Source organism: Arachis duranensis, chromosome 5 (genome assembly GCF_000817695.3).
Source record: "Arachis duranensis cultivar V14167 chromosome 5, aradu.V14167.gnm2.J7QH, whole genome shotgun sequence".
Lineage (NCBI taxonomy): Eukaryota > Viridiplantae > Streptophyta > Magnoliopsida > Fabales > Fabaceae > Arachis > Arachis duranensis.
Genome location: NC_029776.3, coordinates 10,710,616 through 10,723,159, shown reverse-complemented (window position 1 = coordinate 10,723,159; position 12,544 = coordinate 10,710,616). Strand labels below are relative to the sequence as shown.

Genomic DNA, 12,544 nt, shown 5'->3' with positions numbered 1-12,544 from the left:
GCCTCGTCTTCAACATTTTCATAGTTATCATTGTCAGAAATTGGTTCATTAGAAAAGACCTCACCTTCACTGTCCTTATCATTGTCTTCCTGATTCATGTTATCTTTAACAGCGTCTTCCTAACCCAAATTTATGTCATCTTCTTCCTCAAAATCAACATCTTCCATAATTAGATGATCAAAGTACAGACACAATTCATCTATTTTTCTGTCCTTCCTCTTTTTGTCACACATCTCTCTAATTTCTTTGTCTCCATATATAGGATGTAGGCCTGCTTCATAACTAGAAGTTGTTGGATCATACTAATACATCTTCTTGTATGCATGGTAGCCAAGCTCTTTAAATATTTTCTTCAAATCAAAATAATTCACTAGGTCATGATCCAATGAAAAAAATCTCTTTACATTTCCATTAATATAAAGAAGTTCACTCTTATTATCTTTGACAAAGCTCCTCCCATATTAAAAAACAAGGATAATCCAATCAGTCATCTGACATTCATAAATATATAATAAAATGTCAAAGTCAAAATACAAACTTATACATATCAATTACATGCTAAACAACAACTGCTCAAACTTTGATTTTTTTATTTGTGATAACCATATTAATCCATGCATAAAGTGTATTTATCACAAACTATTAAATCTTTGTAATGTTAAGCTCATATATACATGTATTACACAATTTACCAGGAACTAATTTTCATAGTAATGAAAACGTAAAAACACTTTTCTCAACAACTAATTTCTACTACTATAAACAGCTACACGAGGTATACACCTTTGAACAAGTACAACAATGAACAACTATACCATCCATATCATAATAGAAAAGAGATATACTAACTTCGACCAGTAGCGACCGATAGATTGGCAGAACCTTCTTTTATAATAACTCCGTCTTGTACAAAGCCTTGATTAAACAATGTCAGTGGAGGTCATCGGAGGATTAGCAGTTGATGTGGTGATGGTTTTCTCCGTAAAACCTAGAGAAAGAAAGAGAAGGTGTTACTTGTAAATTCGTTTTGGGGGAGAGAAGACAAAAAGAGACCTTTACACCTACTCAGCTAATGAAACGACAACACAACATCGTGCCCTAGTGCCAAAATGTGGCGTTTAGCATCATTCAAAATGGAGACCTATTTGTTTTAATCTCATATGGCACTTAACGGTTGAGTCACCAACTTCATGTGACACGTGAGATTGTTATGTTAGTTTGTAATGGAGAGGTGATAAAAAGGACTAAAGTTATATGAATAATTAAATTTGTTAAGGACTAAAACGTCTATTTCAAAATTCTTTGGGAATCAATTTGGGTAAATATTTAAAATTATATGAATATAAAATATTAAACACATAAACTAGAATTTATAAAATTTATTCTATGAATATTTTTCTTAAAATAAAGAAATAAATGTCTTTTATGAATAGAACGATATTATAATCGTTGCTCATTAAAACGAAGAATAGTTATTAAAATCGTCTGTTAAAAACTTAGAAAGTTAGAATGAATACAAATAAAATTGAGTGCCAAGGCTGTTCATATGGTTCTGGCCTGTTACACAGCTATTTTTATAATTTATAATGTAATAGTTTCTATGTATCCATGCCTGCTTAAGGATGGAGTCAATTAAGTAAAAATAAGAATAAAACAAAGAAAAATACGGGATGTAAAAGAATTTAAACTCTTAAGTCAAAGTGATATGAATATAGAAATCTAGGCTTGTATTAATTTGTCTTTGATTCTACAATGATAAATTTAGTAAAGCAGTAGTTTACGCACTGCTACAACTTTAGTACTGGCACATTAAAGAGCCAAAATCTATTGCATTCCAAAGTCGTAGATACTGGGCCTACCTAACCCCTCAAAGTCAGTCTCCTTATCCAAACACCAAACGGGGTAAATTAATGGGAAGTAAGAGCAATTCAACTCAAACCAAACTGTTCATACTTGATTTGCAAGTATAGCGAAACATGAAGTATATTACGGGAAATGAAGATACCGAGTAGTTACAAAAAAGAAAGGTTTGGTCAAACAGAAACATCAACCAAGTATTGATTCGAGGAAGCTTCCCATAGCTCCACAAGCACAAGAACAAGCTCATCCCTCATCTTGGATTAGGTATGGCGGAGGTTGCGGTTACAATTGTGGTTGAAAAGCTAGCAGAACTACTGGTCCAGCAAGCAGCGGAGGCAGTTTCAGAGGTGGAATGCCCAGAGGGGGTGAGGGAGCAAGTAGGGAAGCTCAAGAACGAACTGGCATGGATGCAGGGCTTCCTCAAGGACGCAGACGCTAAGCAAAGCAACGAGCGTGTTCGCATCTGGGTCTCTGAAATCAGGGACTTGGCCTTCGAAGCCGAGGAGCTCATTGACACCTACATGTACAAGGCAACCATGCACACCCGCCATCTGGACAAGCTTCTAAGACCCCTCCACATGTACAAGCTTGCAAGGAGAATTGACAGGATCATGTCCAAGATCAAGGAGGTCTCCGCCAGGCCCGAAGCTTATGGCGTCCGAGGCGAATCGCGCGAGGATATTAACCTCACTAGTATTGAGAGTTTGAGGCACTGGAGGCAGCCATCGCCTTATTCGGAAGAAGAGTATGTTATTGAACTTGAAGATGACATTGAGCTGCTGCTGTCTCAGCTTCTTACCGTGGAGCCAAGGAACCATGTAGTTTCCATAGTTGGCATGGGGGGTTTGGGAAAAACCACCTTAGCCAAGAAGCTTTACAATCACAGAAGCGTGGTGAACCACTTTGAGTGCAAAGCATGGGTGTATGTGTCGAAGGAGTACAGAAGAAGGGATGTTCTGCAAGCGATTCTGAGGGATGTGGATGCTTCAAGCAGAGATGAGGCTGACAGGTTGGAGAGGTTGCCGGAGGAAGAATTGGTGAACAAGCTTCACAGTGTGTTGGATGAGAAGAGGTACATGGTGGTTCTTGATGACATTTGGGGAATGGAGGTTTGGGACGGCTTGAAGTCTGCATTTCCAAGGAGGAAGATGGGGAGTAAGATATTGCTGACAACTCGGAAATGGGAAGTTGCTTTGCATGCCGATGCGAGTAGCAGTCCTCATCATCTGAGGACACTGACAGAAGATGAGAGCTACAGTTTGCTATGCAACAAGGTGTTCATCCCTCCGGAGTTGGAGAGCCTTGCAAGGGAGATTGTGGTGAAGTGTGAGGGTCTGCCCTTGGCTCTGGTTGTGATTGGAGGATTGCTGTCAAGGAAGCACAAGTCAAGTGTGGAGTGGGATCAAGTGCTGAGGAATATCAGCTGGCACTTGCTGCAAGAGCAGGAGAGGATAGCAAGGATTCTGGAACTCAGCTACAATGATTTACCCTCCCATTTGAAGTCCTGCTTTCTCTATTTAGGCCTTTTCCCGGAGGGTCTCAACATTCAGACAAAGAAACTTCTCAGATTGTGGGTTGCCGAAGGCTTTTTACCGCAGGAAGGCCAAGAGACGCCGGAAGGTGTTGCTCACAGATACTTGAATGAGTTGATCGGAAGGTGCATGATTCAAGTGGGAGCAGTGAGCTCCTTAGGCAGAGTTAAAACAATTCGCATCCATGATCTTCTCAGAGACCTTTCACTCTCCAAAGGAAAAGAGGAATATTTTCTCAAAATATTTCATGGCAACATGGCACCCTCATCCACCACTTCTCAATCTCACTCTCAGCAGCCAACCAGATCCCGGCGCCTTTCTATACATTCTTGTGACGACCGGTATGACTTCTTAAAACACGGTGCTCATCATTCGCGGTCCCTGCTGTTCTTCAACAGAGAGTATAATGATATAGTGGGGAGAATCTGGTTCCACTGGAATTTCCTCCAAGAACAGAAATTGAATTTCATCTACAGGAAATTCAAGCTACTCAGAGTGCTGGAATTAGACGGTGTTCGGGTTGTTAGCCTGCCAAGCACAATAGGGGACCTGGTTCAGCTAAGGTACCTAGGATTGAGAAAGACTAATCTAGAAGGAAAACTGCCACCTTCCCTTGGAAACTTGAAAAACCTGCAGACACTTGATTTGAGGTATTGCTGTTTTCTCAAGAGAATACCAAATATAATTTGGAAGATGGTGAACTTGAGACATTTGCTGCTCTATACTCCATTTGACTCTCCAGACAGTGGACATTTAAGATTGGATACATTAACAAATCTGCAAAGCCTACCCTATATTGATGCTGGTAAGTGGATAGAAGATGGCGCTTTAGCCAAAATGAGCAATCTCAGGCAGCTGGGGATATATGAATTATCAGGAAAAATGGTGAATTCTGTACTTTCCACCGTGCAAGGTTTTCGCAACCTTCATTCGCTAACTCTTTCACTTCAATCCGAAGAGGATGAATTTCCAATGTTTAGGCAGCTGTCTCAGTGCATTCATCTTGAGAAGCTCTCTTTGATTGGAAAGATCAGGAAGCTACCCGATCCACATGAATTCCCTCCAAATCTTTTGAAACTAACTCTGCATAACTCCCACCTGCAGAAGGAGTCAATTGCCAAACTGGAGCGGTTGCCTAAACTCAAGATGCTCATATTGGGCAAAGGTGCATACAATGTGCAGGAACTGAGCTTCAATGCTGAGGGGTTTTCGCAATTGAATATTTTGCGGCTTATTCAGTTGAAAGAATTGGAAGAATGGACTGTTGAGGAAAGAGCACTTCCTAGGCTCGAGCACATGCTTATTGATCGAATTTGAACATAGACTTCGAACTAATGATGTGCCGGAGTTCAAGTATGTTACTCCAGCAATTGAATCTTCCATGGACATTTTGGCAGTTGGTATGCTGATTCGTTCACCGATGCTTCTATTTCAAGTTTGATATATAAAATATATTTATGCATTGGTGTAAAGGATTTAGGAAGCTCACTTTGATTGCTGCATTTTATATTACAGATTAACAATCAGCACAATGTTGAAGAGTAAGCACAAACCTTCATCCAAGGCATGAAAACATTTTCAGGATCTAGCAGGTACATTTCATTTGCCATTGAACATTAATGAGTCATCTATCTCTCAAAAGGAAATCCATTTTTTATGCAAATGGTCAAGATTTATTGCAACTTTAAAGTTTTAACGATCTGAGTCTCGGACTATTACACATTTGTATGACTCATTTAGTAAGTTAGAATTCTGTTAGAATTGTTAGAGTTGATTAGTTCAGAATTAGTATAGGATAAGGTAGTCCCTACTTTCCATTAACCAACTTTCTCGCTATTGATGCATTTATACATGTCAACTTCTGCATTAATTTAATGCAAGCTATGATTTCTCTCATTTCTCATCTGTTATACACTTATACTTATACTGACTTGTATAAAAAACAGCAAGAATTTTTGTTTAATATTCACTCATTAAATCATGAAGGATAAAGAGAAAGAGTTAATGTTCATATATAAAGAAGCTGAGTGTGGATAGAATATTTCTTAATTAAGTTATTGGAATACTCATTTCACCAAACATAAAAATAACAAATTAACAATGCTATAAAACACCCCACTTAATGTTCATGACACACGGCCAAAACTAATCATGTAGAAGAATTAAATGTTGATAAACAAGGAACAATAAATTAAAACATAGGTACAATCATGAGATCTGCCAACATGACAATTCTGTGACTTGATTAAGCATTAACCCTTCTGCAGTTCTTTCTGATCTCACCCCTTGAGCCTGTTAAGGGAGTAATGTTCCCCATCTTAACCATGGACTTGGCAAATTGTTCAAAGAAAAGATCATTACTTTCAGCATATTTCTTCACTAAACCTGCAGACACTGTATTCTGTGTCAAGAGAATTTCATCAGAGCTTAACAAACCCCTCTTGGTCAGTAAGTTCTTGTAGTAGCTGTTATCAAATTTTGCTGGGCTGACAAAGTCTAGCACAAACAGATTCTGGTCTCCGCCGGATCTTGGGCAGTGAGTGCGCAATTGAGCAGCATAGTATTGGTCAAGAGTGAAGTCTGCTTTGCCGTTGCCAGTTTGGTTGTAGAGTCTTTGCCTGAAGCTGGTACACCTTGAGTCTCCTATAGTATGGCTACCTATAAAAATTACACAACTTTTTATACCCAAGAGCACTGGTGCAGCTATGAAATACCACCAAATGAACTAAAAGGGAGTGATACTTAAATGTAGTAATTTGGTGCATGCATGAGATAGAGGCTTTAAGCATAAACCAATCATGTTATGGACACACAAAAAACAAGAATAGAGGCTTACCAGATAAAGCAACTAGATCAACAATATCAAGGCCTTTAAGCTTGAATTTAGTTAGGATGGTTTGAAATGTGTTGTTGGGGGCAGGAATGTTGTAGTTAGAGCCACTTATACTTGCATCACGAGAATCCCTTCTGCCTAGAGGCACTTCCCAGCTTGGTCCACCAGTCTGCACATAAAAGGGTATGGTAAAATCATCATCCTAGATTAAGATAAGGATATAGGGAGTGCCAAAAAATAAATAAAATACTAACAAGAACAGTTGAATCTCTGGCAGCTATGGCTAAAATGTCAGCACAGGACACAGTCTCAGGGCATTCCTTCTCTAGTGCTGATTTGATTTCATCAATAACTTCAAATCCTCGAGCCGAATTACGATTGGGATTTGACCTCTTCTCGCTGATAATGGTTCCACTGCTATCTAGCAACACTGATCCATCACAGCCCTGAAATTGCAACTAAGTCATTCACTAGAACAATATAAATTCTATAACACATTTATGACGACACTTAGAAAAATTTTCCATTTTCATTTCAATCACTAAGTTGTTGTTGTTGGCTTCCTGTCATGTTATGTGCAGAGACCTTGACAAAGCAGTCGTGAAAATGCAATCTCAGCAGGGAAGCAGCCATGCGTGTTTCTTTCGCGACAGCTTTGGCCACAATGGACTTGACAATCTCTTGAGCTCTGGGGCAAGACTTGTCATAATATTGCAGGTAGAGGTAACCGCCTACTTTCTTGTCACAATGGCAGAAGGGTGCAAAGGCTAGTAGAGAAAGAAGCAGGAGAAAGTTCACAGAATTGGCCATACTTGTTCCTCTCATCAAGATCACTAAACAGGACACAAAGTATAGAGTGAGTATCTAGAAAGAAAAAAAATAAAACGTCTTCAAACTTGATTGGATGCACATTGTGATAAGAACATGGTATTTATAAGAAGAACCTGGCAGAAAATAATTGCATAACAGGAGAAGAGTAAGAAAAAGGTGCAATGGTGAAAAAAAAAAAGCTTGGAGTTGGTAGCTAACTAGCTTTCAAATCCATTAAAAAAAAGGAGTATTGGAGTTGTTAAGTCTTGCCTCTTGCTACTGGACAAAATAAATTCTCTGTAGTATTATCAACATAAAAATAGCTTGAGGCTTTTTAGCATGGTATAAAGCAAAAGTGTTTAAGCTTAAGCTTAACTAATTATTAGAAGGCATTATTGGACCCTGGTTCCTACAGTATTCTTGCATTGAAAGCTATGTATTATCATTGGGTGTTTTTATTTATTAAGACCCGCATCAATTCCTTTCTTGCATTAACTTCTTAAGCACTATGGTCTGCTTTTCATTAGACAAAACAATGATTTGGCCTAATTACACTTTTTCACATGTACTTTATTTTCTTTTGCTAGGCATGCATGTGTTTTTCTTTTCTGCATTTCTTTAAATGTTTATGTTCTTTGCCTTATTGAGGGAGTCTACACCTGCTTATGTTGACTTCATTGTCGGTCTTCATATTATTGAGCTAAGTTTCCTACCGAAAATTGTGTATTCAATGTGAGAATTGACACAAAAGCTAGGATTAACCGTTGCTTTAGATTAATGTTGAATATTTCAAAGCTCTTCTTGCATATCTCTCTTTTTGATTCATATCTTTTTTCCATATTTTTCTATTGGAGAAAGGCATGCACATGTTATATTAAAATACGACAGAATAAATTTAACATGCGGTGGATGAATTATAGATTATTATAACTGTTTTTACACGTTTGTACTCTTTATATATGCTCCTTTTCTTGATCACTATAAAGACGTTGCTTGCTCTTGATTTCTGGTTAGTTAATTAAACGGAATAACTTTTTGACTTCAAAACCTAACAACTTGTATTTAAGCTTGTGTAACTTTATATACGCGTGATGACAAGGTCTATAGTAAAATAACAAATCAAAGGGAATGTTACATAATTAATTTTGTGATGTAATTATATGAAGGAACAGGTATGTTTGGATAACATACACCTACTCCTCTCCAGCTTTCTTAAACCAAATTTGTCTTCTTCTGGTTTACCAGTATTTGCTTTTATATATATGCTGCTAAAAAATGAGGGCTATGCTTCTTTTAGTAGCATATAGTAAGAGATAATATTAAGCTGTGTGTGGCACCTGGCAAACTAGCCCCAAAGCTATGAAAGAATAATAAGGATTATTACATATCAATTTCATGCAGCATAATTCGAATAAATTCTCTCAAGGGGTTATGTCTGCTTTACTTTTAAGCACCTACTTGTTCTTGGCAGCTGGCAGCTCCCCACCATGACAATATCATAAACTATCACATGAAAAAATGGTAATTGGTTCTTTGTAAATTTGAGCTTATGTGTTTTATTTTGTGCTTTACACTTAACTACTTGAGTACATCTACTACCGGTAAACTAGACAAGCATTTTACAGCATAAATAAATAGGTAACGTGGTACCGTCACTCAACTTTGGTATCTCGGCTTAATTTCTGCTAAACTGAAGCAATTCACACATGCAATCTATTTATATTAAAAGAGAAATCATAGCTAGGGTTGGAAGTGAGCTTAAATTCGGCTCACATAAATTGAGCTTGGCTCACGACTCGATTCATTAACAATTGAGTCTATTTCTTAAACCCAAGCTCAACTTACCGAATGCTCACGAGTTGACTCAAATAATAGGAACATAATCTATAATTCTATATTAACAAATTATAACTTATATATTTTAAAAAATATTTAAAAAGATTAATTTTATATATTGTTTATCTATCAATAAAATATAAATTTTTATTTACCAATCAACTCACGAGCTAATTAGCTGAATTTATCCAAGTTCAAACTTGACTTATTTAATTTATGAGTTCAATTCCAAGCTCAAATGTGGCTCACCAGCTGATGAATTTAGCTTATCAAACTATTAACGAGTCAAACTCGAACTAGTTTGACTCACTTCCAACCCTAATCACAACCATTATTAGACATTATTAGACATTTGATTTTATTCTATTTTAACACCTAAAGTTTTTTCTTTAAATGACATAACTTTTTATCTTTACATTATACTATAGTATTTTTATTATATTTTTATAATTTTTTATTTTTATATAATGTTATAAATTCTTTTTTAATATTTTTTTAATAAATATAGTTAAGTTATAAAATTTATTTCGTTCCCTCAAATAAATTTAATTTTTCATATTCTCCTATTCTTTACTTTATATAGGTTATTCTATACTTTTAATATTAATATTTATACTTTTTAAATAGACATAAATTGAGTTAAATTAAAATCTATTCATTCCACTACAAAAAAATTATTTAAAATGGTATTTATATTATGACAGTCTTGAAAACCTGCCATAATATTTCGATAGAGTTAAGTACTTTTTTCGTATTTCGATAGAGTTAAGTATTTTTTTCGTCTCTAAGACTGTGTTTGTTTCTGAGAAGAGGACAAGACAATACACTGAGAACAAGACACAAATAATAGAGACACAAAATTTTGTGTTCTTGTATTCTGTTTGGTGATAAACTAGAACAAATTACGAAAATCTAATTTATTCTCATTTTTCTTCATTTAAAAATTTTGAGAAGAAAAATATAATAATAAAAAAATATAATTATAAAAAATTAACCAGAATAATGAAAGAAAAAATAAAAAATAAGTTGTGCTCTGTGTCATTCCTATCAGGATGGACACAAAATATACTAATTCAGTGTCCCTAGATACAATGTCTCGATCCATGTCTCATATGTCAAACACGATTTTGTGTCTCCGTGTCCTTGTCTCAATGTCCCATCCCGAAAACAAACGCAGCCTAAGGTCTGAGGTGAAAATCAAATTCGTCCCCGACCTTTTTTTGTTATTAAAATCATCCTCAACATTACAAAACATTATAAAATCATCCTTTTATCCAAAAAAAATATTTTTTAGACAATTTTACCCTTAAATAAAAATAAAAAAAGGTGAAAAACGGGCATTGCTTCCCAGCTATTCGCGTTCTCTCTTTTCCCATACATAGCCTTTCTCTACTTCACTACCAAATCCAAGACTTCCCCTAACCTCACCCTCTTCGACTTCTACTTCTTGCTCACCTTCGTCAGAGCCACTGGTTAGTTTCTCTTCCTTTCACATCTCTTCTTTTATGCTTCCAATTTCAATTATTTAACCACCTCAATTCCATTCTGCAGTATCAGCTGAGTTTGAGTCATCGGTGCCAATCACCACTATGCGGAGCTCTTGTGGAGTCTCAACTCGAAATGGAGACCCGACCCGGAGAAGTTATAACGGTTCGGATCTGTCCACAAGAACTGAACCGGAATGGAACTGGAAACGGAAGGGAGGGGAGGAAGCTTTTGCTGGTGACGGTAGAGGTTATGGCAAGGACGAGTCAAGTAGTCACGAGTGGGTTTGGGTTGTTTTGTTCGAATGTTCTAGGTTTTTCTTTTAGCCCTCTTTGTGGAGTTGATGAATCCTGAATTTTTATTGTAAAGTTCGAATCTTTTCTGAGTTTAAACGTAGGACTGTGTATTAATACCTCACATCAAGTACAATTCAGCAACTGTGTCATCCTAAATGCATTTGGTTCTTTATGTGTTGTCCTAGTTTTCGTTCATTTGCTATGGTTGTTTGGAGTTTGGGGTCAAATATTCAGGTTTTTCTTAACTTTACCATTTATAAGAATCTATATCTAGCTTGAGCACAGTTTTTCAATTACGTTGTGTCCAGTTTGTCGGTTGTAGGACGGTTCGGATAAGGATGAGGGGGAGGCACCTTGGTTGATGCGGTCGTGTGAATGTTGGTGAACCGGGCCGCCGAGGTCTCGATGTGCGGAGATGGAGGGGGTGTCACCTGCAAAGACACTCCGACGCTCTAGTCAGTGAGTGTACAGATGAGTATAAGATGTAGTACGTGACGTACCATGGGGGGAAGGCAGGTCCTTCCCCATTTATACCGTGTCAGAGGTGGGCCCTGTGGGGACGGGCCCACTTTCCTCGAAGCTTCCTCACAGCTGTATTGGAGGGATGGTGAGGACGCGTGTCCAAGTATCGTGGCGAGTGCTGAGAACCCGACCGCTCGGGTCGGATTCTCAATGGTCGTGTAGACCCGTATGTGGTATGGACCAGGCCATAACAGTGCCCCCAACGCGCCGGCAATCAGCCGCATGGGCTGTTGGTGGCGGGTTGTCTCTTTATTCATAGTCGCTAGGTTGGTCGTTCGTGTGGGAGACGCGCCACTCGCGTGCATGCCCGTTCGTAATTCGGGGCGTTCATTCGTCGCCTCGTTTCTCGCGCGGGGCATTGTATGCTCATAATGGGTTGAAAAACCCCGTATGCAAAGACCATTTTGCCCCCAGGCCTTTCAAGCTCCCCCTAAGGTAGTTTTAAACAGTTTCACATTTTTCTCTTCCATTCTTGTTCCTCCTAATCGTCTTTGTTCCTCCTTTTTCCTGCATTCCCCATCATCCAGAAGTTCTTTTCAGCATTCTTGCGTGTCTCGTTCCTTTCCGAATTTTCCTAATAATCCAGGTAATCACCATTTTCCTTCTGCCTCAATGGTTTTCTGCACGTTCGTTATAGGTATCTGTTGCTTGTTGTTTTATTTCTGTGAATAGATGTATTTTCTTTCTATCGAATATGGTGTGCCAAGGGGGGTTACCATTCTGGACTTGGTCTTATTTGGTCTCCCCTTTAGCTATGCTTAGTTTGGTTGTAGCCGGAGTGTCGTTTGTTGGCAGCTATGACTTGGCTGACTTCCTCGTCATTTATGTACTCCTTAGCTACCATTTGGATCTCATGCATCGTCCAAAACGGTTTCGTGGTGAGGTGTTTTCGAAAGTCCTTGTTGAGGAGGCCGTTCGTCAGACAAAGGCTGGCCACCGAATCGGTTAGGCCGTCAATTTCCAAGCATTCGTCGTTGAACCGGTCCAGGTATTTTCTGGTCGGCTCCCCGTGTCTTTGGGTTATCCCAAGAAGGTTGATCGGGTGCTTTGCCCTTGCTATTCGTGTCGTGAATTGGGCTAGGAAGGCACGGCTGATGTCCGAAAACCCATAGATGGATCCCTGCGGGAGGCCGTTAAACCATCTGATCGTGGGTCCTGCCAGAGTCACCGGGAAGGCTCGGCACCTCACCTCGTCCCCTACTCCCTCCAGATTCATCCTAGCTTCGAAGGTTGTGAGGTGTTCTAGAGGGTCTTGGGTTCCATCGTACCTCATGTCCGATGGTTTGTCAAAGTGCTTCGGCAACCGGACCTCGAGGATGGATCGATGGAACGGGGTGGCACCCATTATCAGGGGTCGCCGTGTCCTCTCA

At 38.5% G+C, this 12,544-nt stretch overlaps 3 protein-coding genes and 1 long non-coding RNA gene across 4 annotated transcripts; 2 read left to right on the top strand and 2 right to left on the bottom strand.

The window, feature by feature from the left end:
• Nucleotides 1-1,918: 1,918 nt before the first annotated feature.
• LOC107488006 (disease susceptibility protein LOV1) lies at nucleotides 1,919-4,700 on the top strand (the record flags this gene model as incomplete). The annotated part of the gene is made up of 1 exon (XM_021142180.2): nucleotides 1,919-4,700. A coding segment is annotated over exon 1 (2,574 nt), but the record flags the coding sequence as incomplete, so codon positions are not given.
• Nucleotides 4,701-6,950, top strand: LOC127747723 (uncharacterized). Its single transcript, XR_008009508.1, has 3 exons — nucleotides 4,701-4,792; nucleotides 4,908-4,984; nucleotides 6,807-6,950. It is a non-coding gene; the product is annotated as an uncharacterized LOC127747723 (long non-coding RNA).
• LOC107488005 (peroxidase 72) lies at nucleotides 5,423-7,050 on the bottom strand. Its single transcript, XM_016108699.3, has 4 exons — nucleotides 6,811-7,050; nucleotides 6,480-6,671; nucleotides 6,229-6,394; nucleotides 5,423-6,050 (listed from the first exon to the last, which is right to left on the bottom strand). Exons 1-4 carry the CDS (start codon nucleotides 7,048-7,050, stop codon nucleotides 5,638-5,640), a joined length of 1,011 nt encoding a protein of 336 aa, XP_015964185.1. The 3' UTR covers nucleotides 5,423-5,637.
• Nucleotides 7,051-11,922: 4,872 nt separating this feature from the next.
• On the bottom strand, nucleotides 11,923-12,519 carry LOC127747577 (uncharacterized). The gene has a single exon (XM_052261622.1). The coding sequence runs from the start codon at nucleotides 12,517-12,519 to the stop codon at nucleotides 11,923-11,925; it is 597 nt and encodes a 198-aa protein (XP_052117582.1).
• Between the last annotated feature and the right edge of the window lie 25 nt (nucleotides 12,520-12,544).

What these genes read in the sequence shown, in the direction of transcription:
- LOC107488005 (XM_016108699.3), bottom strand. Translation starts at nt 7,050, where the DNA reads ATGAGAGGAACAAGTATGGCCAATTCTGTGAACTTTCTCCTGCTTCTT. An exon ending in TTCACGACTGCTTTGTCAAG is followed by an intron (nt 6,672 to 6,810) that starts GTCTCTGCACAT and finishes TTGCAATTTCAG; the next exon opens with GGCTGTGATGGATCAGTGTT. An exon ending in TGATCTAGTTGCTTTATCTG is followed by an intron (nt 6,051 to 6,228) that starts GTAAGCCTCTAT and finishes TAATTTTTATAG; the next exon opens with GTAGCCATACTATAGGAGAC.
- LOC127747577 (XM_052261622.1), bottom strand. Translation starts at nt 12,519, where the DNA reads ATGGGTGCCACCCCGTTCCATCGATCCATCCTCGAGGTCCGGTTGCCG.